The 27719-nt window shown below is 52.2% G+C and overlaps 1 protein-coding gene across 1 annotated transcript; it reads left to right on the top strand.

Moving 5' to 3' along the window:
* Positions 1-8708: 8708 nt before the first annotated feature.
* On the top strand, positions 8709-24824 carry Tchp (trichoplein keratin filament binding). The gene is made up of 13 exons (XM_052755093.1): positions 8709-8874; positions 9494-9687; positions 9983-10193; positions 11754-11810; positions 14519-14587; positions 15945-16118; positions 16802-16914; positions 17038-17104; positions 18962-19134; positions 19956-20037; positions 21444-21629; positions 22247-22390; positions 23197-24824. Exons 2-13 carry the CDS (start codon positions 9494-9496, stop codon positions 23227-23229), a joined length of 1503 nt encoding a protein of 500 aa, XP_052611053.1. The 5' UTR covers positions 8709-8874; the 3' UTR covers positions 23230-24824.
* Positions 24825-27719: the final 2895 nt, after the last annotated feature.

A 27719-nucleotide genomic window follows, 5' to 3' on the forward strand; every position in this document is an offset into this window, starting at 1 on the left:
CTTCTTGCACAAATATCCCAGGCTTACTGTCCTCCCTCCCGGGTCCTGAGATCAGTCATCTCTCCAGAGGGTCCTGGCTCCCTTCAGTGGTATGTCATATTCAGAAGCCAAGATTGGGATGTGCTGGTGGCCGCTGAGACGACGCTGTTCCTGGGTCCTCTCAGAGGACTTCTGAACGTATGTGGGCATCTGAAGCTGCAGCCTCTGTGGGTGTCTGTCTGTCTGAATGGATGCCGAGGGTTTTGCCTCTGGTAGATATAGTCCTGGGAGAGGTCCGAGGGGCTTATTCTTGCCCTCGCCCTTCTCAAGGCTGCTCCCAGCCCCTTCCCCAGTGTTCTCATTGGTCTCATTGGTCTGTTGGTTTGAGCAAGTTCCTAATGGTTGCAACGGCCCCAAAACCAAGATGCCACTCATGCCTACCGTTCCAAGAGGAGACCCCTTTCCTTCCCATGGACCCCAGTTTTCATGCCGGCTACCTCCACCCATGCAGAAACCCATTTAGTCTCTAGCAGCACCCCTCTTTTGAGCAGCAGGTACCCTCTCTTTCACCACGGACCCTTGTTCAAGAATGAAAGGGGGCGGGTGACGTGACACACACCTTTAATCCCAGCACTCAAGTTCAAGGCCAGCCTGGCCTACATAGTTCCAGGACAGTCAGAGCTACGTAGTGAGACCCTGTCTCAAAAAAAGAAGAAAGGAAAGAAGGGAGGGAGGGGGGGAAAGGAGGGAGGGGGCTGAGTGAAAGGGGAGGGAGGGGGAGAAGAGCCACTTGACCATTAGGCAAGCTGGCATTAGCTAGGGCCATCAGTCCCCCAGTTACCACACCAGCTTACTATACAGAGTAGAACAGACATTTACAACTTGAACAAATGTGTGCTCCATTTACTCCATCAAAGAGACACGGGATTCAAGTTTTAAAACTCCCTTAATCCCAGCACTCGGGAGGCAGAGGCAGGCAGATCTCTGTGGGTTCCAGGCCAGCCTGGTCTACAGAGCAAGTTCCAGGACAGTCGGGGCTCTTACACAGAGAAATCCTGTTTGGAAAAACCAAAACCAAATCAAGCAAACAAAACAAACACCCCCCCACCCCGGGAGGCCCCTTCACCATTTTCGACTACTGGGCCACACCATACTTTGGGTACTTGGTGAGACCAGCTGGACGGGTGGCGGTAATTTGGGGGACTGGTACTGACTCAGAGAGGGTGTTCACCTGAAGTTTCTTCATTTTCCTGAGCCAGCTCCACCCTCTGTTTACAGCACCTTCCCAAATTGAATCATCAAACCCTGCCCTACCCTGGTGGCATCTAAGTTCATAGCCATTGTGACATTTCATCGGAGAAACAGCCTCAAGTGCAGGATTGCTACAGTAACGACGGTGATGATGGTCATGATGATGGTCATGGTGATGATGACAGCTAGCATGTACTGAACACTTGCTGCATACGCAACCCCACACCTTATTTACTCCAAACTAGCTGTGTGGTCTTGGAGGAGTCATTGTGTTTCCTACAGCTGCTGTAACAAATATCTTGATGACTAAAGACTGATGTTAGCTCCCAGTTCTGGCAGCCAGACACCCAAGATCAGTATCACCGGGATAAAACCAAGGTGTGCTAGCCCACACTCCTTCAGAAGGCTCAGAAGAACCCCATCCACCTCCTTCCAGCTTCTGCCGGTGCCAAGTGTTCCATGGCTCGTGTCTACACTGCTCCAATCTCCGCCTCCATCTGCACCTGTCCCCTCCGATGTGAGCATGAAGTCTCCCCTCATACTCTCTTACGAGGACATTTGTGACATTTCTGTCACCTCAACAGAATACCTCAGATGATTCCTTTATAAAGAGAAAGAGTTGGGACTGGAGAGACAACTCAGTGGTTAAGAGCACCGGCTGCTCCTGCAGAGGACCCAGACTCAGTTTCCAGCACCCACATGGGAGCTCACAATCATCTGCAACTCCAGTTCCTGGGGAACTGATGCCCTCTTCTGGCTTCCAAGGGCACCAAGCATGAACATGGTATAATGCAGACATGCAGGCAAAACACCCATACATATAAAATACAAATAAATAAATCTAAAAAGAAAAGAAAAGGTTTCTTTTAGCCCACAGTTTTGGATGTCTTTACTTATGAGCCTTTGGCTTCATCGCTTTGTGCCTGTGCTGCACGCCATGTTCCCTGGGTGGTCAATTTTAATTTTTTTTTTTTTTTTGAGACAGGGTTTCTCTGTTCAGTTTTGGTGCCTGTCCTGGATCTTGCTCTGTAGTCCAGGCTGGCTTTGAACTCACAGAGATCTGCCTGCTTCTGCCTCCCCAGTGCTGGTATTAAAGACATTCACCACCACCGCCCTGTGCAGTTTTCATTTTTTAAAAAATAAATTAATGTGACCAGTCAGTGTTGGTGCACGCCTTTAATCCCAGCACTCAGGAGGCAGAGGCAGGCAGATTTCTGAATTTGAGGTCAGCCTGGTCTACAGAGTGAGTTCCAGGACAGGCACCAAAACTACACAGAGAAACCCTGTCTTGAAAACAACAACAACAACAAAAATTAATTAATCTTTTTTTTTTGCTTTGTTTTGTTTTGTTTTTGTCGGAGCTGAGGACCGAACCCAGGGCCTTGCACTTGCTAGGCAAGTGCTCTACCACTGAGTGCCCCACCCCAATCATTTTTTTTTTATTAAACTTATTTATCTGTAGAGAGTTTGGTTCATGCTTCCATGCATGCGTGGAGGTCAGAGGACAACTTGTAGGAGTCAGGTTTTGTCCTCCATCCTGTGGGTCCTTATGAGATTTCACTTTACCAGCCATCCCCCCAACTCCTAGTGTTAATTGTACACGTGACACACTCTAGAGCCACTAGGAAGATTCACGACAAGAGATCGTCTAGCTCAGGCTGGCCTATGGGAGTGTCTGTGGGGATTACCTTAATTACATTAATTGGGAGGACATGCCCACCGTGGGTGGCACCATTCCCTGGGTCTGGGTCCTGGACTGTGTAGGGGGGGGGGGAAGGACAGCTGAGAAGTAAGCATGCATTCATCTCTTTCTGCTCTTGGCTGTGGATGCCATGTGAGTAGCTGTTCTAAGTTCGTACCACCTTTGATGTCTCTGCTGTGATGGGCTGTGACCCGGAATTGCGAGCTAAAATAAGTTCTTTCTCCCCTAAGGTGCTTTTTTGTCAGGGTTATTTTTTTTTTTTCTTCACAGTAGCAGAAATAAAACTCAGACCCCATGGCAGGAATTGCAAGGCAGAGCCAATGGCGCACTGCATGGCTAGGAAGGGAAAGAGAGAAAGGGTCTAGGGGCCCAATATCCCTTTCTATGGCTTGCCCCCAGTGACCAGACCAGCCCTAGGCTCCCCCTAGGGGCCACACCTTAAAGGTTTTTGTCAATTGTTAACAGTGCCTTCAGCTGTGGACCCAAATTTGGTTTGAGACACAATCTTGATATGAGCCATCAGTTCTAGGCCCGGTTGGTCTGGAATGTGCAATCCTCCTGCCTCAGCCTTCTGAGTGCTGGGAGCACAGGCATGTATCACTATGCCTGACTCCAAGCCTGTAACACATGGGCCTGTGGGGGACAGTCCGTATCCAAACTGTAGCAGCTGGCCTAACTGGATACTCCAGATAATCTCCTGCCTCAAGATCCCGGGAGACCTTGTGATGCTTAATGTCAACTTGATGGGATTAGAATCACCATGGAAACGAACCTCTGGGCCTGTTGGGGAGGGTGTCTCTAGACTGGGTTAACTGACCCTCCTGGACTGTGGGTAGCACCATTGCCTGGACTGGGGTCCCAGGCTGAATAAACAGAAGTCAAGCTGAGCACAGCATTCGTCTCTCTGACTGTGGGTGCCGCAAATCCCCTGCTCTGACACACTGTACCCAAACTGTGGGCAAATACTCCTCCGTAGGCTGCTTTTGTGAGGTACCTCGTCACCCCCGTGAGAAAAGCACCGTAGACCTCTCTCTTAGCAATGGGGCAGCATTTAGAGGTCTCAAGGATTCGGAGCCGACAGTCAATCCATCCCAGTAGTCTCATCTGCCACACGAGGAGTCACAGTGGTGGCCTCAACGCAGGGCTGATGTGAGGTTTCACGGGTTCATGCGGATCTGGCCATCGGCACACTGGCAGGAAAAGCTGCCATGAACGGTACAGTTACTATCCATTGATTTCCTGAGTTGTCTCCACCCAAACTGCCTACTGTAGGGGAATTGATCCTGGGGATCTCGACCCTCCCATTGCCAGGTTTTCAGCAGGATTAAGTGTACCAGACGGGCCTTGTTGAGCCAACTCCCCTTAGCGTTGAGAGGCCGCGTGCCAGCTGCCTTTCTGTTCCACAGGGCTGTCTGCCACCTCTCTCTGAGGAATGCCAAGGTGACGCCAGCCAACAGGCCTGCTTGCTGCTATCCTGGGAAGCAAGGCGACACATGGCAGCCAAATATTTGCAAGTTTTTTTCAGCTCCTGGAGGAAAATAGCATTTTGGTCATTTAAACAGCAGAGTGGGGTGTGTGTGTATGTGTGTGTGTGTGTGTGTGTGTGTGTGTGTGTGTGTGTGTGTGTGTGTGTGTTTCGAGCCAGCATCTCACTGTGTAGCCCTGTCTGTCCAGGAACACGCTCTATAGACCAGGATGGTCTCAAACTCACAGATCTACCTGACTCTGCCTCCCAAGTGCTGGGATTAAAGATTTACTTTTTTAAAAAAATTTTTTTTAAAGATTTATTTATTTATTATATACACAGTGTTCTGCCTGCATGCCAGAAGAGGGCGCCAGATCTCATTACAGATGGTTGTGAGCCACCATGTAGTTGCTGGGAATTGAACTCAGGACCTTTGGAAGAACAGCCAGTGCTCTTAACGGCTGAGCCATCTCTCCACCCCAAAGATGACTTTTTTATGTATTTTTATTTTATGTGTGTGAGTGTTTGCCTGCATGTATTACTGTGTGCCATATGTATGTCACTTGTCTGGTGTACCATGGCAGTGTCCCCAGGGTCATACACATAATTATGGGGTATCCTTCTGGTGGATAGCCTAAGATCCAAGAGCCCGCCCAGTAACCTCTGTCACTGAAGAGGAACTTGTCAACAATGGCAGATGCCCCGTGACTCTCTTTTCTGACCTGTATCCTGTTTATTCTGACCAAGAGACTCTGTCACTCAGCTCCACTGTGGTGGGGCATGAGCTCCACTTAGCGGGGCCAGGTCGGGGCAGGGAGACATGGCAGCCAGACTCAGGAGGAAACAGAAGTGAGCTTTCCTTAAAGACCCCAGAAGCCAGGCATGGTGGCACACATCTGTGATCCCAGCACTTAGGAATCGGAGACAGAGGATAGTCACAAGTTCAAGGCTAGCCCAGGTGACAATTAAAAAAAAAAAAAAAAAAAAGACCTGCTGGGTGGTGGATCAAGCCTTTGATCCCAGCACTCGGGAGGCAGAGCCAGGAGGATTTCTGTGAGTTCGAGGCCAGCCTGGTCTACAGATCGCAATCCAGGACAGGCACCAAAACTACACACAGAAACCCTATCTCGAAAAACCACACACACAAAAAAAGACTCCAGAGAAAAGTGGGTGTGAGGGTGTGACTCCAGGGCAATGCAAACACCACTCTGGATGTGCATGCTGAACCAGAGAGAGGGTGGCCGAGAGACAGGGACAGAAACAGAGTGACCTGGGAGTTAGTGCCCTCACTGCAGCGAGGGTAGCACCAGGTTTCTCAAAGGATTTCTAAGTGGTGGTGTGGAGCAAGCATTCAGAAGGCTGCGATTGTGCGTATCTGTGCGGTCCAGGCAGTACCTGACACGGGTCGGTGGGAGGAGCCAATGCGGTCGGGTCTCCATGACCCGTTGGGAGGAGGCCAGCCGGCTGCGTAGACCACCTTGAAGAGCTGGGGAAAGTAGACAGCTGGAACCCATCTCAGGGTGACTGAATCCTGATCCTGGCATGGGGAAGTCACCACGATGCCAAGACTACAACAAATAAGCTCTCACACAGCTCCCCTAATGGTCGAATCGTTTCAGTCAAGGGTTTTGTGAATGAGCTTGAGACCACGAAGCTGCAGCCTTAGTTAGGAATGGTTGAAAGGCGGAGCTTACAAAGAAGCATTTGACTCCCCCCGTCATTAAAAATAAAATAATCACACCTTGAGTAATGCTGTTCTAGAAAAGTCCGTCCATGAGAATGCTTCCTGGTGACCGAAGAATGACTTAAGCAGGAAATGTATGTTTTTGGTTTTTCGAGACCGGGTTTCTCTGTGTAGCCCTGGCTGTCCTGGAACTCACTCTGTAGCCCAGGCTGGCCTTGAACTCACAGAGATCCCCCTGCCTCTGCATCTCGAGTGCTGGAATTAAAGGTGTGCACCATCACTGCCCAGCTTTGTATTTTTTAATCTTATAAAAAAAAAAAAAAAGGGTCTCAAAGCCAGGTGTGACTTAGACTTGCCATCTCAGAAGGCTGAGACAGGAGGACTGTCGTGAGTTTAAGACCCCAGTGAGCTATAACAGTGAGTTCCAGGCCATTCTGAGCTAGAGTGAGACCTTATCTCAAGTATTACTACTACTAAAATAATAAAATAATAAAAATAATAATAATAATAATAATAATCCAGGTAGAAGTGATTCAGCAGGTAGAATGCTTATTGTACAAGCATGAGGACCCACGTTCAGATCCCCAGGGCCTACATAAAAGCTGGGTATGGTGTCACCCATCTGTAACCCCAACAGGTGGGTCCTGGGGGCTCTCTAGCCCAACTGTCTTTTCAAAATGGTGATCTCCAGGTTCAGTGAGAGATCTTATCTCAGACAACATAAAGTGGACAGTGAAAGACACATACATATATGTTTCTGTCCTCCATATACACACGCACGGGAGAGAGGACCTGTAGATACAAGTGCACACACATGCATATGTCACATCTACACAGATGCACATAGCACCGTACATATATCATACACTTGTATTTCATACATGCAAATATCACACATACAGATGCATACAGCACACATACATATCCACACAAACATGCATATATCACATGAATGAATATATCATGCATACATATACCACACTTGTGCATATACACACAGAGATACATATACCATACACATGTGTAGATCACACAGATGCATACGGCATATGTACATATACCACACATATACATATGGCCAGGGTGTAGGACATCCATGGGGATCTTCAAGTATGGAACAGGCATTCCACCAGTAAATCTCTCGAAACTGAAGGAAAGCTGAAGTACGCTCACTTTGTCCTGGTGACCTCTGACCCCATACCCTCTGACCCCATACCCTCCAGTTAAACCTCCCATTAGTCTCTTACAAGGTTGCTCCCAGGAGGCCCCAGTGTCGCCACACCTATCACGCTGCAGGTTTGAACCTGGTTGTAGAGGCCCAACAACACCGTGCGGCCTCCATGGGGAACAGAGAAACAAAGGAATGGAGGATGGGGGGCATGAAAAATAATGAAGGAAAAAAGAACGAATGATCGAATATTTGTCTATATTTTTACATTATTTTGGGGGTGCTGGGGATTGAACTCAGAGCTTTGAGCATGCTAAGCACACACAATCTCCGAGTTCTCCAGCCCTGCCTTTTTTTCTTCCTTCCTTCCTTTCTTCCTTCCTTCCTTCCTTTCTTTTTTTTGGGGGGGGGGGTTCGAGACAGGGTGTCTCTGTAGTTTTGGTGTTTGTCCTGGATCTCACTCTGTAGACCAGGTTGGCCTCGAACTCACAGAGATCCCCCTGGCTCTGCCTCCCGAGTGCTGGGATTAAAGGCGCGTGCCACCACTACCCGTCATGGTAGCTTCTTTATTAACCAATGGTAGCAGCACATAGTCACAGGCCGGCGTTGCCTTTTCTTTTGAATGGAGTAGTTCATGTATAAATACGTGCAATCATGCGAGTTCCAGTTATTAAAACCCTTATACCCACCGCTCACCTAAGACAACAGTAGACATTTACCAATGACTTGTAATGGCGGAGACCGTTCTTGGCCTCTGCTGCCGATGGGACACACCCCGGGAGCTTTGAAAATCACTGATTTCTTTTTTTTTTTTTTTACTCTGGGCCGGTCCCTGGATGATTTTTTTTTTTTTATTAATTTATTTTGCAATACAATTCGGTTCTACATATCAGCCACGGATTCCCTTGTTCTCCCCCCTCCCGTCCCCCTCACCTTCCCCCCAACCCCCCCCCCCCCATTCCCATCTCCTCCAGGGCAAAGCCTTCCCCACAGACTGAGGTCAACCTGGTAGACTCAGTCCAGGTAGGTCTAGTCCCCTCCTCCCAGGCCGAGCCAAACAATCCTGCATAGGTCCCAGGTTTCAAACAGCCAACTCATGCAATGAGCACACGATCTGGTCCCACTGCCTGGATGCCTCCCAAACAGATCAAGCCAATCAACTGTCTCACCTGGATGATTTTGATGTGTCTTGTTTTGAGAAACATGTGCTTTTAATTCTCCTCTATCCTATTCCGTTGGTTTCCGCCCTCCCTCCACTTCCAACCCTCGCCCCACCCCACCCCCTCCCCACCCCCTCCCCCGGAACGGCCACCCCGACTCTGGTCCTTCCTTTCTCCCAGTTTCGACGACTAGCAACACTTGCTGTCCCTCCTGCCGCGAGGGGGCGCCGGAGTAAAAACCCCGCCACCACTTCCTTTTCCCGGCGAGCGGCGGGTGCCGCGCCGGAGGTACTTTGGCCTTCGCGGCGCCCCGTCGCCCGGCAACCGACCCGGGAAACGGCTGGCGTCTCTGCCGCGGGCGGGCGGGCGCCGCGGGACTCTCGGATCCGGTGCGCGCGCGCTCGAGCTTGGGCCGGCGGCGACCCTTCTTGGAGAACTCCGGGGGCCGAGAAACACGAGCCCGAGGTTAGGCTGGGCCCAGGGGGGTGGGATGAGGCGTCCTCTGTCGCCGCCGCCGGTCCCAGGGGTCCGGGGTGCGGGGACCGGACGGGGCTGCCGCGGGGCCTGTAAACAGGCGTCTGTCAGGTGCTCGGCGTCGTCTCTGGTTATTTTTTGTTGTTGTTTTGGAGGCAGGGTTGGCTTTGAACTCCGGGACTCGGGTGGTCTCTTCCTGCTCGGGCCTCCGAAGTACTTGGGTCTGCAGGGGCATGCCGCTGAGACCTGCTTGCCCGTGTCACTTTCTGCAGAGTGTAAACATCCTCACTTGCCTATCCCAGACTCTTCAGGACAATGTCCGTGTCTGTCACGTCCCTGGGGATGGCTGGCCACAGCCCAGGTTTATTTGAAGTGATAGCTTGCAGCCTTGGCGGCACATCATTTTGAAACACGCTGGCATGGGCCTCGTTCTAAAGTTTTGATCGTTCGGTTGTTAGGGTGGGAATGTGGACGTCTTAAAAAGCTGTTATAAAGGGGCCGCCAAAGGGCGAGCGCCCCTCTTGGTAAAGGAGAGGAGACCAGACAGGTGGGAGGGTTCCAGCGTTTGCAGCTGGCTCAGTGTCTGCCCACTGATGTCCCTCCCCTTCAGATGGCGCTCCCCACGCTGCCCTCTTACTGGTGCAGCGGGAGACCCCTGGATCAGCAGGTCGCACGCCAGCGCCAGCGAGAGCAGGAGGCCCAGCTTCGCCTGCAGTGGGAAGAGAACAGCCGTTATTTCAGGATGTCGGACATCCACAGCTCCAAACAGGCCGAATGGAGCTCCGAGACCTCCTATCGGCGGAGGCAAGTATCAGTGTGTCCTGCCTGCTGGTTCCTTCCACTAGCTGCTCAGGGGATGTGGCCTCTGGGCCTAGGGACTGTGGCTTGTGACAGCGTGAGTAATCTACATTACTATTCTAGCTGAAAATTGGGGAAAATAACCAGTGAAATAACGTGCATTATGAAAAGATAAAATGTATGCAGAGCGGTCGTCTTCTCTGTAGGTGTTTGTGTTTAAATACACCCTTCCCAACTGATATAGAAATGCATATGAAACTGTGGCTGGGTTTGACTGACGCGCAGTGGGCTCCTTACCTAGCATGCATGCGTACCAGCGTGAGAAGCTGAAGGAGGAGAAGAGGATGAGTCTGGAGGTCCGGCGTGAGAGACTCAGGCAGCTTGTGCTGGAGGAGCAGGACCTGCTGGCCGCTGAGCTGGAGCGGCTGAGGCTGAGCATGAGCCTGCGGGAGCGAAGAATCCGGGAACAGCACCGGGATCTGAAGTCAGCCCGAGAGGAACAAAGAAAACAGGTACCTAGTCTAACCCTGAGGAAGGTCGCGTGGTGACATGTCGGCAGCCTGAACCGAAGGCTCCATCCCTGGGGCTGTTCTTGGCTGACTTGGTCAGATGAGATGGCCAGGGGACTCTACAGTCCGTGGGAAAAGCACTCTTTTTTATTTTAGCCCATGGCTTTAGAGGGCCTCAGGCCATCCTAATGGGGAAGGCATGGAGTCCTTGCCCGCTGGAGCGCATATCATGTTGGTTCAGGAAGCAGAGAGCACGTCAGAAGGAGGGTTTGGTCTGTAGCCTTCAAAGACATGCCCCAGTGGGCTGCTGCCACCAGCAAATCCCTCACCCCCTGAATGCACCACGGCTTCTCTGAATAGTGCCAAAGCTGGGGAGCAATTGTTTTTGCTGTTGGTTTTGTTGTTGTTGTTGAACTGGTCTGTGTAGTCCTGGTTGGCCTGGAACTTTCTCTGTAGACCACCCTGGCCTCAAAGTTACAGAGATCTGGCTGCCTCTGATTTCCTCATGCTGGGATTAGAGGGGAAGAGCCTGCCTGGCCGAGAGCAAGTATTTAAAATGTAAGCATAAGGAGTAATTCAGATCCGGCTCATAGCAATGATCTGAACCAGATATGGTAAAACGTTAAAGATTTGTACAAGGTGGGGAGGACAGCCACGTTTGGTTAGCGCCTTCGGCATGTAGTCCGGGTAGTCATGTAGACAATGGCGACAGTACCGTCTCACAGCAGACAGACCAAAAATCCAGCAGTTAGTTGTTCAACCCATGAAGCTTGGTCTCTGCACGCCCAGCCTGGTGCTGGAGTCGGGGGATTTTTTCTTTTTCATTTTCCTCCCTCCCTCCCTCTCTTCTCTCTCCTTCCTTCCTTCCGTCCTTCCTTCCTTCCTTCCTTCCTTCCTTCCTTCCTTCCTTCCTTCCTTTCTTTTTCTGAGACAGGGTTTCTCTGTGTAGCCCCGGCTAGCCTCGAACTCACAGAGATCCGCTTCCACCAACCTCTGCCCCCCGAATGCTGGGATTAAAGGTGCTCCACCACTACCTGGTTAACTTTTGATTTTCTGCTGTAAGAAGTTGGAGTTAATACCAGCCACAGTAACGGTGGATGAGCTTGCCAGCAAGAATGAGGGGAGACAAAAAGCCAGCACCCACACTTAATGCCTTTAGAGGGTGTGTTTGGTATGTGGTAGCTCCCTTCTCTGCCAAATAAGTCACTGCAAGTGATTCCTCTTCTTCTCTTCAGTTCTGGGTCCCACGAAGGTCTGGGAACACTATAGTTTATCAAGTGGCTATGGTAATTAGCCTCAGTCTGTGTGTTTCAACTTGCTGTGTATTTGGAAACTCTGAGAAGGGACCCAGCCATAGCATCAGCTCTTCGCTAATTCTTGGTCCATTCTCCTCTGATGGCCTGTCCCCAGACCTGTGTGTGTAAGGAGAGCAGACTTGAGTGGCAGATGGGTTGACATTGCTGAATGGAGAAGGTCATGGCCTGAGCTGACTTCTGTTGTACTTTGTCTACGTGAATCGATTTGAACAGTGACGTCAGGTGTCCTTCTGTGTTTTCTCCATAGATTGCTGAACAACTTTTATATGAACACTGGAAAAAAAACAACCCCAAACTTCGAGAGGTGAGAATTAAGGGCCTTCTATCGCTTTGCCTGGGTGGGTGACACTGTTTTCAGATTTGTTTGTTTTTTTGTTTTTTTAAAATTTATTTATTATTCTTTTATGTACATTGGTGTTTTGCCTGCATGTATGTCTGTGTGAGGGTGTCAGATCTTGGAGTTACAGACAGTTGTTAGCTGCCACGTGGATGCTGGGAATTGAACCCCAGGCCTCTGAAAGAGCAGTCAGTGCTCTTAACCACTGAGCCATCTCTCCAGCCCCTTTTTTTGGTTTTTTGAGACAGGGTTTCTCTGTGTAGCCCTGGCTGTCCTGAAACTCACTCTGTAGACCGGACTGGCCTCGAACTCACAGAGATCCACTTGCCTCTGCCTCCTGAGTGCTGGGTTTAAAGGCCTGCGCCACCATCACCTGGCTTTTGTTTGTTTTTGAATCTGGATTTGTGCTGGGTTGGTACAGAGGAAAAAAGATCACCAGGCAGAAGGCCTGGTCCGACAGGACTGAGCAGTGGCCGTTAACTCTGCACAGATTACCACTGAGGATATGTTCTTTGGCCCCGGAGCTCTTCCCAGCAGGCTGCAGAGACCTGGGTGGGCTCAGGACAGCTCTAAGAGCGGTTTCTGGAGGGGAGGAGCATACAGAATGCTGGCTTTAGTTCTGCAGTACGGAGTGAAGAAAGGGCCTTCTGGACGGAGGTGCTGAAGAACTGGCCTGTGGTGTGAGAACAGAGCCAGGAGGCTGTAAAGGGCCAGTGGGACCGTGGTACCCAAGAGTGGAGAGTCCTGAAGTGTTGGAGCTGGTGAAGTAGACAGGCCAGACCTTGAGCAGCACTGCCTGGCCTCCTTCAGAGGCATTGGACCACTTTAACAGTGTGCAGGGCCATGGCTGCATCCTGGGGCACCCCTGCACAGCTGCACCCTGAGACACTCATTCCCAGCTGCATCCTGGGGCACCCCTGCACAGCTGCATCCTGGGATACTCCTTCCTAGCTGTATCCTAGAGCACCCCTGCACAGCTGCATCCTGGGGCAACCCCGCACCGCTGCATCCTGGGCCACCCCCACACAGCTGCATCCTGGGGTACTCCTTCCTAGCTGCATCCTGGGCCACCCCCACACAGCTGCATCCTGGGGTACTCCTTCCTAGCTGTATCCTGGGGCACCCCCGCACAGCTGCACCCCTGCACAGCTGCATCCCCGCACAGCTGCATCCTGGGGCACCCCCACACAGCTGCATCCTGGGGCACCCCCGCACAGTTGTATCCTGGGGCACCCACACACAGCTGCATCCTGGGGCACCCACACACAACTGCACCTCCACACAGCTGCATCCTGGGGCACTCTTTGGCAGCATTGTTGACGTGAGCTGGGCAGGGGTGCTGCTGCTGCTGGTGGGCTCCTAAGGTGAAGGCCTGGACTGGGGTGGAGGAGACAGGAGTCTGCAGACCTGGGGACAGAGGGAGTGATGTCCTGGTTGCCATCACTGAGCTGACTGGCTGGAGGGTGTTACGCCTGTTACTGATGGTGTTTATCATTCCGGCAGTGTTTGTACGAGTTTGGTTCTCTGACTTGATGTAGCTTCTTATGTCTAGAAATGGCCAGGAGCAGTTTCCAGGTGAGATGGGCTCAGCCGGTAAGGTGTTTGCTGCCAAACCCGGTGATCAGAGTTTCATCCCGCGACCAACATGGTGGACGGAGAGAACCAACTCCCACAAGTTGTCCTCTGACACACACACACACACACACACACACACACACACACGTGCACGCATGCATGCACACACGCACACACAATGTAAAAAATAAGAAACCTGGGTGGGATGGTTCACTTTTTTGTTTTGTTTTGTTTTGAGACAGGGTCTTACTATGTAGACCAGGCTGGCCTCGAACTCACAGAGATCCACCTGCCTCGGCCTCCTAAGTGCTGGGATTAAAGGCTTGTATGACACCATCCACCAGGCTCTGGTTCACTCCTTTAATCTCAGCACTGGGGAGTCAGAGACAGACAGGTCTCTGAGTTCAAGGCCAGCCTGGTCTAAAGCTGCTCCTTTGTAAAGGAAGTTTTGGTGAGCCAAGCTTGGGGCTGGCTCTACTTCTTACCCAGCTGTCTCCTGAGCTCTCTTTTCAAATCTCAGTTCCTTTTCCAAGTCTGCCGAGAAATGCCTCCTGCTCACCTGGGGCTCCAGGAGCGAGCTTTGGCCCTTCTGTTCAAGGTGTGAACTGGGCTTAGAAGCGGCTGGTCCTTTGGTTTCCTACCTGCTGAGTGTTCAGATTGGTTTTGTTGTTGATTTTATGGATTATTGTGTGTGAGGGGTACAAGTGTGCCGTGGCGACCGTGGAGGTCAGAGGACAACTTTCTGGAGTCATTTCTCCCTGCCCACCTGGCTGAGGCAGGGTTTGTCTTGTTTATGCCGCTTGGCGGAGCACTCCAAGCTGCTGGCCCTCGAGCGTCTGAGTTTCTAGGCAGTTCTCCATTTCTGCCTCCCATCTTAGCACAGAGGTGCTGGGACCACACACGCATGTCACCACGTCCTGCTTTTTCCACAGATGGCTCCAGAGGCTGAGCTCAGGTTTGCAGGCTGCGCCCTCACTCACAGTGTTCTCGTTGGGGCCGCCTTACACTCAAAGTTCACAGAGAGAGTCATGGTCAGGTTCCAGCAGACGGCACAGACAGTCTCACACAGGAAGTTAATATTCTCTCTTTCTCACCCTCAGATTGAGTTGGACCTTCACAAGAAGCACGTGATAGATTCCTGGGCGACACAGAAAGAAGAAAAAAAACAGGTGTGTGATGGGCGACCCTTACGTGCTGTGCCGTGGCTCCCTCCCACCTCTCACTGTGTCTTGTTTCCGTGCTCTTGGCTGGATGAGTAGGCATATGCAGCCTGAACGTGTGCTTTTTGTGTGCTTACATGCATGTTCATGCATGTGTCTGTGTGTACAGGTGTGTGCATGCAGATGTGAGTGTGTTTGCAAGTGTGTGTGTATGTGTGCGTGCGCACGTGCGTGTATGCAGGTGTGTACATGGGTGAGTGGGTATGCAGATGTGTGTGTGTGTATGTGTGTGTGTGCAGCTGTGTGCATGGGTGGGTCGGTATGCAGGTGTGTGAATGTGCATGTGGCAGTCAGTGGATAACCTCAGGTGATGCTCCTCAGGAGCCAACCACTTTTTTTTGAGATAGGGTCTCTCAGTGGCCTGTAGCTTTCCCAAATAGACTACTGGGGACCTATAGGGACTTATCAGTTTCCACTTTCCCGGGACTGAGACTATAAGCATGTATCACTTTGGCCGCTTTGTTTGTTTGTTTATTTATTATGGACATGATATTCTGCCTGCATGTCTGGTAAATGCCAGAAGAGGGCATTACAGATGGTTGTGAGCCACCATGTGGTTGCTGGGAATTAAACCAGTGCTCTTAACCACTGAGCCATCTCTCTAGCCCTTGGCCACTTTTTTTAATTAAAAAATTTCTTAAAAATTATTTTTCTGTGTACGGGTGTTTTTGCCTGTTCTGTCTGTGTCCTTCAGGCATGTCTGGTGCCTGTGGAGGCAGGAATAGGGTGTTGAATCCTCTGGAACTGGAATTATGGACAGCTGTGAGCTGCCACGTAGATTCTGGGAATTGAACCCAGGTCCTCTGGAAGAGCAGCCATGGTGCTCTTAACTGTGGAGCCGTCTCTCCAGTGCCAAGTTTTCACCTTTTTTTTTATATGTTGAGTGTGTGCCACGTGTGTACTGGTGTCTGAGGGGCCAGATGAGAGCGTCAGGTCGCTGGGAGGTGGAGTCCCAGGTGACTGGGATGCCTGATGCAGGTGCTGGGAACTGAACTCTGGTCGTCCCCTGGCAGAGCAGAGGAGCCCTTACTGCTGAGCCGTCTCTCTGGCCACAGCATCATAAACCTGCGTCACAGGCACTCAGCCCTGGGTCATCACAGCACCTCTGGGGATGAGTCCACAGCACGCACGGATCACTTTGCATCTAAGTTCCTTGTGTTCTCTTGTGGAGGGGAGAGAGGGAGAGAGCCGGACATGGAGAACTCTAGGTCCCTGCTGGAGAAGGGGCTCCAGGCAGAGCTTCCCTGGGCCCTGGGGCTGGCTGAGTCTCCGCTGGCTGTATGTTGAGAGTGTTGCCCTCTGGTAGCAAGAAGCCACAGAGCAGCAGGAGAACAAGCGGTTGGAAAATGAGTACGAAGCAGCGCGCAGGGAGGCGATGGACCGGCTGCGAGCAGAGGCGGAGAGGAGGCAGCAGGAGGATAAACTGCAGGCTGCGGCACTGTGCCAGCAGATGGAGGAGCTCAAGCAGAAGGAGATGGAGGTGAGGGGGGCCCTGCCAGCCCGAGATCAGCGGGGCGGGGCTTCCATGGACGGGTCGTCCGTCCCCGCCTCCCCCACGTTCTCAGAGCTGGGTGCTCCCCTCTCGTGTGTGTGCTCCTTCCCAGCTCTGCTGTGACCCTCCACGGGTGCTCAGACTTTGGGACGTTAATGGTCTGGAGACACACCTGTCCACGGGGATCCCGGGTTTTCCGGTGGGACATGCTCCAGCACACTGTTCTGCTAGGAGCAGGTCTGGGTCTCGGTGTGAGCCATGAGGTGGTGGTCCAGGAGGCTGTCTTCGAGAACACTGGCTTCCTGAGAGGACTGAGTCTCTGTCCAGATGGAGAGAGGCTTCGCCTCTTTGGTCTCTGTTTCCCTTTTCCCTAGCCCCATAGTTTCAATAGCTAGAGATCGAGTGCCTATCACTAATTCTAGATACTAGGAGATAGGGCCTGAGCAAGGCTTCTGTGTTGGCTGAGGAGACAGAAGTTAAGTCAGAGCAGTGTGGCCAGCACAGGGAGTCTCTCAGGCTGGGCCAGGCTTGTAGGAATAGTTTAGTTGAGGTGGGACTCGGAATCCCATGGAGAAGGCCAGGCTGTGCTCATGTAGAGCCCGCCAGAGATGGAGATGACGCGTGAGGACAGTGTGATTGCCCATCTTACTGGGTTCCCGTTGTCACCACAGGCCACCAAGCTGAAGAAGGAGCAGGAGAACCTGCTGAAGCAGCGCTGGGAGCTGGAGAAGCTGGAGGAGGAGAGGGAGCGGATGGCCGCCCTCCGGCGCAAGGCGGAGCTGGGGTGTGTGGGAAGCCTCTTGCCCTCTCAGACTCCCATGGGGTCTCCCCAGAACCAAAGGGGTGTGGCCTGTATGGAGCAGTTGTTGGTCATGTGGCCCTGAAGCTGCTTGCCCCCCATCTTTAGGCGCTTCCTGAGATGTCAGTACAATGCACAGCTGCACAGGCGGACGCAGCAGATCCAGGAGGAGCTGGTGAGTGAGCCGACGTCCCGGCAGTTTCCATCCTTTGGAAACCGTATTTTCACCGCTCAGGACCTGAGTGCATCCTCAGGAGAATTAAAACACAAAGGGGAGTAGAGATATGCCAGTGGACGGTACAGAGGAGTCGAGGAATTTGCAGGTATGGGGTTACACTTGACAATGCTCTCGGTGCTGTTCTGTACCTGAACTGTGAGGGCTCGGGGGTGGCTCCACGGTAGACTGCATTGGTACTGATTTTTGGTTGTTCATTTTTGGAGACAGGATCTCACTGTGTGGCCCTGGCAGGCCAGGAATAGGCCATATACACCAGGCTGGCCTCAGATTCACAGAGATCCATCTGCTTCTGCCTCTCAAGTGCTGGGATTAAAGCCGTGCACCACCACACCTGGTTCTTAGGTATTCATTTAGAAAAATAATAAATTTTGGGGACTGGAGAGATGGCCCAGTGGTTAAGGTCACTTGTTGCTCTTACAGAGGACCTGGGTTTGGTTCCCAGCAGCCACAGGGTGCTAAAGGGACCTGACATCCTCTTCTGACCTCTGTAAGCAGCAGGCACACATGTGGTGCACACAGATGCAGTCAGAACACTCACACATAGAAAGAAAATTTAAGTTGTATTATTGTTTGCGGGGGAGGGCAGGCACGTGCCACAGTGTGCACATGAAGGTCAGTTTGTCCCTCCTTCTGTGAGCTTTGGGGATTGAACTCAGTTGTCAGGTTTATGTGGCAAATGCTTTTTCCCGCTGAGCCATCTCTCGGCCCATTCCTTAGGTATTCTTGATGGGAACAACGATGGCAGTGATGCAGACGTGAATGGGCTTAAGGACCAGTCATTTCACACTGTGGCCATGTGCCAGAGTGCCCGATTCCACTTCACTGAGGCACACAGCCAGGTTCCCCATCTCCAGAGATGGCTGCTGAGCTGCACACTCTCCTGACTTGTTTGCGACACACCATAGAGGGCGGGTTCCCTCCTGTGCTCACCTCCCAGTGCCTGTCAGTTGCCTGGCTCAGCACGCTTATTTGGGTGTGAAAGACAAGTGTACCCCTGAACACACACACACACACTCACACTCACACATTTGCTCTCCATATCCACGAGTTCTGTATCCATGAAGTCAACTAACTACAGATCAAAAAATAACTGAAGAAAAGGATGGGGTGGGCTAGGCTTCTTAGTGGAGCTACTTGGTGTTCCTGTCATGACTTTAATGAGCTTGTGAGCGAGCACACTCAGGTTTCCTGACTGTCTGTCTCCTTTGGTCAGACCGTCGGATCTGGTGCCACTGTTCTGCCCCTGACCCTGGGTTTCCCTGCCCCCCACCCCTGGGTTCTCCTGCCCTCTCCCCTGGGTTCCCCGCCCCCTCCCCTGGGTTCCCCTGCCCCTGCCTCTGGGTTTCCCTGCCCTCTCCCCTGGGTTCCCCTGCCCCCACACCTGGGTTCCCCTGCCCCTCTTACTGTAGTGTGGAGTTCTGTAGATAGATAAAGGTCACTTTCTGCCAGTTGGCATTTGATGGTTTCTAGTTTTCCTCCACATTTACAGTAAAGCTGCGGTGAGTAGTTTGTGCATGTATCTATGTTCACACACTGCTGTAACCTCTTCAAAGCTAGTGTTCTAAAATGTGTCATACACATCCAGGGCCACGTATGTGCCTGTGGTGGTGCAGGTGGCAGGAGGGGTCACTTCCATTAGTGAGAAGCTTCTGGGCCAGTGCAGTGTCTACAGCAGACCTTTGTGGTTATCCAGAAGCAGTCCAGCCCCTTCCCTACATGGCTGTGTCTGGGACACACAGAAGGGCTGTGTAGGGAGGTGGGCTCCTCTGTCTGACCACCACACCCCTCCTCTAGGAGGCAGACGGGCGGATCCTGCAGACGCTCCTGGAGAAGGAAGACGAGCTGCAGCGTGTCCAGCTGGCCAGGCGGGAGCAGGCCCTGGCCGGTGCAGCCTGGATGAAGCAGGTCATCGAGGAGCAGCTGCAGCTCGAGAAAGCTCGGGAGGCAGAGCTGCAGCTGCTGCTGAGGTGAGGGGCAGCTGCTGGCCTCTACTCTGCTTCTGTGAGATGCCCTCAGGTCACTGGGTAGGCCACTTTTGTTCTGAAACATCTGTCCTTGTAACTCATCATCCCTAGGGACCATGTCTTTGCTAGTAGGTTGGGGGAGTGACCGAACGTTATTCAAGGTGGAAGTCATTATGGTTCAGAGTAATAATGCGTTCATCTAAAGTCTTTAAACCACGTGACGAGATTGTTCCCATCAGTTTAATTCTTCTAAGCTCCGTAAAAACCAGCCTGGATCCCAATGTGCTCCTGAAGAGTCCCACCATGTTGCCTTGGCTGGTCTCCACCCCCTGAGCTCCTCAGGGCCCAGGGGCTTAGGACTGCTGGCCTATGTGCCCAGCTTTGGGGCCTAAAAGTCCAACTCACAGATGGAAATAGCCAAATAACAGGCAATCCATACTGATACCCAGACACTGTGATTGGTCCCCGGCATTCAGCCTAGTGGTGGGTACATGACTTGTGGAGACCCCAGGAGAGCAGCCATCCTGGGAGGGTGGTGATTGGCACAGGTAGTGCCTTCGCCCCTCCCATCTCTGGTCCTAATGGTTTTATTTACCTTAGTGCTAAATGGCTGTGGTAATTTTTTTTTTTTTTTAATTTAAGGAGGTGAAGTATTAAATGATGACCTAAAATACTACCGGAGTGTTGTCCTTAGCTGTCATCGTTGGAGAGCTGGTGTGGATGTGCGTGTCTAGAGCGTGGCAGCTGTGTGTGCCCGCTCTGCCGTCCATTCCCTGCCTTTGGTGGTGGTGTACAACCTCTGTGTCCTTTTTGTGTTTGTCCAGGGAGGAGGCCAAGGAGATGTGGGAAAGGAGAGAAGCTGAGTGGGCTCGAGAACAAAGTGCGAGGGACAGACTGATGAATGAGGTAACTCCAGACAGACATGGGGACTTGGATGGCCGTTGGTCCCACGGGGTTGTGTGCAACCCCACCAACTCAATCTGCTCCGGTTGTCTTAGGTAGCGTTGAAGTCACTGTGTAAGTAGCACAAGCTTACTAAAAGGATCCCGACGTACAGAAAGAACAGGGAGGAAGTCCTCAGTCCTCTCCTCCACAGCCTCCTGCTGCTCTGTGTCTCCTGGCCCCAGTGCCCGGCTTCTTAACCACATGCAGTTTTCCCCACCGTGCTGTTTATTTGATTTCGAGCATTCTCGCTAGCACACCTCAGCACTTGTCAGTGAACACCACACGGCTGCAGCCCGCCCCTCCTCCCTCCTCGAGTGGGTATTCTCCGAGGCACTTGTGGGGCGCCTTCCTGAAGGAGTCCGTGTTCCCTGGGGCCAGCAGCCAGCAGAGGAGCTGAGTGTGAGGGGTGCAGGGACCTGGCGGGGAGGTCCTTCTCAGCCCTGCACCGACAGCCTTGCTGAGGTGGGCTGGAACAATGAGCCCCGTGTTTGGAAATCAGGCCACGTTGGCTGGTCGATTGGTGCTCACTTGTGTGTAGCATATTCCCTGTGGGTTTCGAACTTCCTCACTTCAGCTTCCCCCTGGTGGTGGCCACTTTATGTGTCCCTCTCCTGATGGTGCAGGTGTTAGGCATGTCTTGTGGCTTCTTGGTTCCTTGGCTGGGGTTGGGAGCATCTCAGTGCTCTGGGCCAAGGTCCAAGTTCCAAACAGCAGCAGGTGTTTGCTGCTTGGAGTCATAGAGGATGTGTGACTGTATCCTGGTAGCCTGTGGAGAGGCCTCCCCAGTGTTTTCCCCATAACACTGCTGTGTTCTGTAGGTTGGTGTCTTAGTCAGGGTGTCTAGTGCTGTGACAAAACACATGACCTAAAGCAGCTTGGACAGGAAAGGGTTATTGAGACTTAAAACTCTCAGGTCACATTCTATCACTGAGGGAAGTCAGGACAGGAACCTGGAGGCAGGAGCTGATGCAGAGGCCATGGAGGGTGCTGCTTACTGGCTTGCTCCCCATGACTGGCTTAGCTTGCTTTCCTATACAACTTAGGACCATCTGCCCAAGGGTAGCACCGCCCACAGTGGGCTGGGCTCTTCCATGTCAATCATTAACCAGGAAAATCCCCCTCTGACTTGCCAACCTGTGGAGGCATTTTCAACTGATACTCCTCTTCCCAGATGACTCTAGCTCATGGAGCATTGGAAACAGGACTGATCAGGGCGGTTGGCATGGCTGGGAAGAGCAGTGGCCCACACTGGGCCTGGGGTTCAGGTCTGCTGCCCGTGTGTGAGGATTAGGCTGGATTGGTACACTGTGGCTGCAGCCCGTGTGAAGCTTAGACTGAAATGCAAACCTTCTTTTCCCCTTGGCCAGGTTCTCACGGGGAGGCAGCAGCAGATACAAGAAAAGATCGAACAGAACCGGAGGGCACAAGAGGAAACCCTAAAACACAGGGAAAAACTCATCCAGAGTCTGGAGGAGGCAAAGCGGTCAGCTCAGCATGCAAAGGAGGAGAGAGAGGAGCTGAAGTCAGCCAGGAAGCAGGAGCTGGAAGCCCAGGTGAGAGCCGAGGGCCAGGGCAGGCAGCCTCTGTAGGTCAGGGCCTGGAGGCAGCAGGCTCTGCAGGGTTCTCGGGACACTGAAGAACAGAGCTCAGAGTTCCATGACTCAGTTCCTTTGCTCATTCATATCTAAATCCCTTTTGGTTTTTGTAGCAGCTCTGACATTTTAAAAGAATTATGTGCATGCATGTGTGTCTGAATATGGGTTTGTGCATTTGTGTGCAGTGCCCAAGGAGGCCAGTAGAGGGCACTGGATCTCTTGGAGCTAAGTCACAGGCAGGTGAGAGCCACTCCCCTGTGGTTGCTGGGAACTGAACTTGGCTCCTCTGTGAGAGCAGTTTGTCGTACTAACTGCTGAGCCATGTCTCTGTGGCACAGGCTCCATTCTGGTTCCTTAGTCTCTGTGGGGACCATGCCGATGTCACGGTTACTTTTTTCTACTCCATTGTTCTCCAAACACATGGCTGCATCCAGAGCTTTCACAAGGTCCACAGCGCCATCTCCATGGCCTCAGGTTCCCATCCTGGCTGCTGGCACTTACCATCTGCCTCCTGGCTCAGAGGCAGGGCTATGCCCCACGGCCTGGTCTCTGGTGACTCTATTCTTGGTGTTCAGGTTGCGGAGCACCAGCTCCAGGCGTGGGAAGCAGCCCAGCAGGCGGAGGCGGAAGAGGAGGAGGTCCAGCGGGCAGAAGAGTTCTCCGATGCTCTGTTGCAGCAGGAGGCGAAGACCATGGCTGAGGCGGGCTACCGGCCCAAGGTAGGCACTTGCCAGGTGACTGGCCACCACAGCCCCATCCTGGGCTCTCTTGTCCCTCCCTTGTGTCTGTCTTTCCGGCTGGTGACAGCCTCAGTGCAGAGGCCTTTCCTTGATTGGACTTCTAATGGTCCAAGTGGTTTTGCTCTGGTTCCCGCCGCTTCAGGCTTTGCAAAGATGGAGGGCCTGACTGCTGATGTACCTGAAGAATGATGGCCATAGCTAGTGAGAGGTGGCAGTGGGACCAGGTCCCAGCTGCCCAGTGGAGCCAGGTGACTGGGACCTGCTTCTCTGCCCCACCCCTTTCCTCTGCTCTTCATCTTTCTGTGCTCCTTATGTGGTGCTCTTGAGTGACTTGTGTGAGCCCTGAGCAGGGTACCATGGAGGCTGGCGTGCCTGTTGTGAGGGCCCTGCTGACTAGGCTCTCTGCAGCAGCTAGAGGAACTCGGGCCACCTGGCTCCTTGCATTCTGAGGGGTGTGTGCTGGAGAGAGAGGGCTGACTGCTTCCCTGTCAGAGAGCGAGGGGCTGGGGTGGATGAAGACTGGAGTGCTCTTCGTTTGCTGTAGGACTTCAAAGTCAGACCAGGCAGAGGGCTCCGAGTACAGGAGACAGCATTTCCAAAGTCACTGGAGCATGCATCAGGGTGCCAGGGCCAGGGCTTCACAGAGCACACAGTGTTTCAGGGCTGGTCACAGAGTGCCTCACTCATGGCTGAGCCAGGGCTTTCTCGTGCTCCTAACAGAGCGAGAGGTCAGTTCCCAGAGTTCCAGACTGCTGACCCAATAAATCGTATGCTTGCTTTCTCAGCCTTATGGACACCCCAAAATTGCCTGGGACTGACATTGAGCACAGAGAAGCATGCCGGACTTGATAGACAGCTTCAGACATCTGCACAGTGCTTGTTCTGGCCAGAGCTCAGGGTGCTGCTGGGTAGTTCGGCCATGGCTGTTCAGGCACATCGTGGTCCAGCTGGATGTCGAGATGCCATAGGTGTGCAGCACCCCGTGAGAGCCCTCCCCTGCCTTCCTCACCCAGACAGGTCTTACAGACTCATACAATGGTCCAGAGGTCGTCCAATGCTTTCTACATAGATTTTAGAGCTACCAAGAACAAGTTGTATCCCAGGACAGGATATGTAGGTTCCCTGTACATGTCAACTCTAGGGAGGACCAGTCACAGAGAGGAGGGACCTTTCGGGTTTTAAAGTTGCCATTTAATAAGTTATTCTATTGAAGGCAGACTCGTAGGTCTTGGTGTAGTTATTTCAGGTTATTAGCTGCATAGCCCCAAAGGAAGAGCCCGGCAGTCTGGGCTTCATCTACCGTGCGTTCTGCAAAGACGGCCACAAAGGAGCTCCTTGTTCTGGAGTGTCGTGAGAATTCCCATGGGGGGCTGGGGCGTAGTTTAGTGTGGAACGCTTCCCTAGCACCTGTCTGGTCCTCATCCCAGCCCCAGCACCACCAAGAAGAAAAGAAGCCCATGGAGCATTAGAACACATGTCGTCAAGGGCACCTCGTTGGCTAGCCTGGTAAAGGCAAGGGTGTGACTAGGACCTCCAGAGTCCAGGGGAGGCCTGTGTGCAGCCCTGTGGGAATTATGTGCCCAGAGGAGCATGCGACCTGGAGGAATGGAATCAGACTCAATCACAGCGGACCCCATTTCCCCGACTGTTGGATCCCATGTGACACAGGCCCGACTCACCTCTGCAGACAGCTGTGGCTCCTTGCAGCAGCAACAGTGGTTAGTTTTATGACTTGTACTTTTCCACCCCCTTCCTCTGGGGTTCCATACCTCAGTAAACTCCAGCCAGTTGTAGGGTACGTCTCTGGTTATGGGAACCCAGAGCTTATGAAACAGTCGAGGTCCACGGGCTGCGTCACTTTCCTCCCTCCACTGTGGGACTGACTCCAGCCTCAGCCTCTTCTCTTCCCACCGTGGATCTTCGAATGTGGTCCCCGAGCACCATTTTCATTAGGCGCTTTTCAGATGCTCACTAATGTGAGAGAAAGCTCAGGCTGTCATTGCTGCTGGTGGGTACTGGGTAGGGTGATGTGTACAGCCCACATCACGGGTCTTCCACTGGTCACATCTCACAGGTTACTCTCGCTTTTCTTGTGAACATGGTACTCTCCCCTTTTGTTTTTCAAGACAGGGTTTCTCTGTGTAGCCCTGGCTGTCCTGGAACTCTTTGTAGACCAGGCTGGCCTCGAACTCACAGAGATCCACCTGCCTCTGCCTCCCGAGTGCTGGCATTAAAGGCGTGCGCCACTATGCCCACATGGCTTTTCCCTCTTATTTCTACGGGAACCACAGAAAATCACTAGTGGTTGTACACTGCTCCAGAGCAGAACCCCAGTGGACAGACACTGCACACAGGTATAAAAGGTTTACTGGACAAGCATTGTTTTTACTGGCATTAAAATGATGTCCTACTAGTTCTCTGTTTTGTCATCATTTGTGTGTGCGTGTGTGAATGTATACACACATGCTTTTGTGTGATGGTGTGTGTGCGCATGTGTGTACACACATGCTTTTGTGTGATGTGTGTGTGCGTATGTGTGCGCATGTGTGTACACGCATGCTTTTGTGTGATGGTGTGTGTGTGGTGGTGTGCATATAGGATCAGAGGGCAATTGTGTACACTCCCTTACTCTCCCTTCACGAAGGTCTCAGGAACTGAACTAGGGTCATCGGGCTTGTGTGGCAAGTGCCTTTAATTGCTGCCCCGTCGCTCTGGTCTCTGGTTTGAAATGTTTTAAACCCTTCCTCTACAAACTGAGTCGAGATGCTCTCTCTAAAGTCAGCGCTGTCTCGTTCTTGTAACAGCTCACGCCTCTAACTGCCTGTGTGTTGGTGTGTGCAGTCACACCGAGGGCAGCAGTGTGCTGTGAGAAGTGTGTGACTTCATCACTGTGCAAACTCAACTTCCACAGGCCAACACTGGGTTCTACACCCCTGGGCCCCAGTACAGCCCTCCCTGCCTGTTACCTGGCATGTCATCGTGTAGCACACGACCCTGTGTGACTCAACATGGTCCACGATGTCTTCGGTAGGTTCCCCTCACAGTCGTTCTGTAAGAGAGATGGGTTGGAGCCACTATGGCCATGGAGTGATGGATGCTCTATACAGCCTGTCCTCGGCGGGGCTTCTGCATAGTCTCCCTAGGAAGGTCCCTGGCTGGCTCAGAACCCTGGCAGGAAACGGTGGACTCAACCACGGACACACAGACAGCATTGCATGAGATAGACCATGGCGTGACAGGAAGGAGAGAGAGTCCTTTTCTTTCTCTTTGGGTTTATCTAGACAGGGTTTCTGTGTAGCCTTGGCTGTCCTGAACTCTGTAGACTAAACCAGAGATCCTCCTGCCTCTGCCTCTGGAGTGCTGGGATTAAAGGCGTGCAGCACCCCCGCCCGGCCATAGCCCTGTTTATGGACAGAAAGTGTTTTCCTGCCATCTGGGTTTTAGGGAGCCTTCAGTTCCTGAAATAAGTATCACTTGCAGGACTAGTGTGATGCTTTGGCAAACCACTGGCCTTGCAGTTCTCTATGACCTGGCCTGGGTTCAGCCATGTGGAATCTGACCTCAGTGTCTTTATTCGAGGAAGGGGACTTTACAATCACTAGGACACAGTCACATGCTTCTCCAACACTAGCTACAGCTCCTTTGTTTTCGCTGCACAAGGCTGACGTACGCGTACACTGCTGTTCCTTTTCTCATTTTCCTTTGTCTCCACCTTTTTCTATTGAAATTGGCTTTTCTAAAGTTCCTTGCGTGACCCCACGTGATCCCCACATCTGTGGCCCTCAGAGTCCTGGAGGGCATGAGGCTGCCATGCGCTGCCCTACAGTGCTCATCTTTAGGAGATGCCACATCTGCAGCTCTCTCGTGTTCCTTTGCCCAGTCACGGTAGGCAGGGCATCTGTGAGAGTCCCCACGCTGGGCCACACTGTTATTCATGCCACTTGACCGGTCACTCCCAAGACCGCACTGAGCATCTAGACCTCACTGGCCACAGCTCTGCTTCTGGCTTCCAGCGCACATAGTTGTTTCTGGACCTTTCTGGGCTGTGGATAGAAACTGGTTTCTCGGGGGCCAGGAAGATGGCTTAGTGGTTAGAGGCACTTGTTGCCAAGCCTAAGGATTTCAGTCCTCAAGAACCATATGGTGGAAGGAAAGATCAGACTCCCGCAAGTAGCTGCATGTGAGTGCATACACGCTCGCTTGCACGCACACACGCATGCATGCACACACGCATGAAAAGCAAGACGTGAGCTGCCCCGAGCACACCTGCAATGACACCGGTCTCTTCCAGCTGTCACCTCAAAAGTGCAGCCCTGAAGGGTCAGGCCTTGACACCTCCCAGGCCTTTCAGGTGACCAGGCAGACCCTGGTTTCCACATCAGTACCTCACGGGATTGCAGCCTCACTTCCAACTCCTACATCCCCACCATGGAGTTACAGGTGCCTGGGTCCCTGCTCAGCCATCATATGAGTCCAGACTCCATCACAACCCAGAAATCCATCTGCCCTTCTGTGTTCTCAGCTAAGTACACAGTTGACAGGAACCTGGGGTCCCAGAGTCTTCCACCTCATCACTGTTCCAGTTGACAGGGACTTCCCTTCACCCCATCTTCTCACGCTGTGGTCAGACCTTTTACAATCTCATACCTACAGTCAGAGTCACTGGCCTGCAGTGACCTCCCAGAAGCCCTCCTGGAACATGCCACCCTGCATCCCGGCCCGGAAATAGCCTGGGGCAAAGACATGGCTCACCGTGCTGGTCTGTGAGAGCTCACTGAGGTGACCAACCCTGGAGGCTGGGGTGTTACACACTAAGACAGCAGCAGACTTCTAAACCAAGTTCTAGAGACTAGTCACGCCTGGATAGGTTAAAAAGTATCTCAAAAGCAGTAATTACATAATTCCAATTTTAAGGAAGCAATATGCATTATGGGTGATTTCTAACAGGATAAATGGTATTTTTCATTCTGGCGTGTGTCTGCTCTGCCTGCTTTATATTTTACTGGGGATAGAATCCAGCCAGAGCTTTGTACATGTTTGGTAAGCACTCTACCAACTGGGCTACATCCCTATCCACGTTGTTTTCATTTTGGGTATTTGTCTATATTTTTCCACAGCTGTAGCCTTTGAAATGCAATTTTAAAAATAAAACAAGGCTGGTGAGATGTCTCAGCACACAGCAGAGCCTGCTGACGGGCCTGGCCGCTGAGTCCAACCTCTGGGACCCACAGATTCCTGCAAGCTGTCTTCTGTAAATAAAAAGATAATAAAGGTGAAAAACAGATGAAGTAAGAGGCAAACGCTCGAG

This window comes from Peromyscus californicus, unplaced genomic scaffold (genome assembly GCF_007827085.1).
Source record: "Peromyscus californicus insignis strain IS unplaced genomic scaffold, ASM782708v3 Scaffold_2__1_contigs__length_46816999, whole genome shotgun sequence".
Classification (NCBI taxonomy): domain Eukaryota; kingdom Metazoa; phylum Chordata; class Mammalia; order Rodentia; family Cricetidae; genus Peromyscus; species Peromyscus californicus.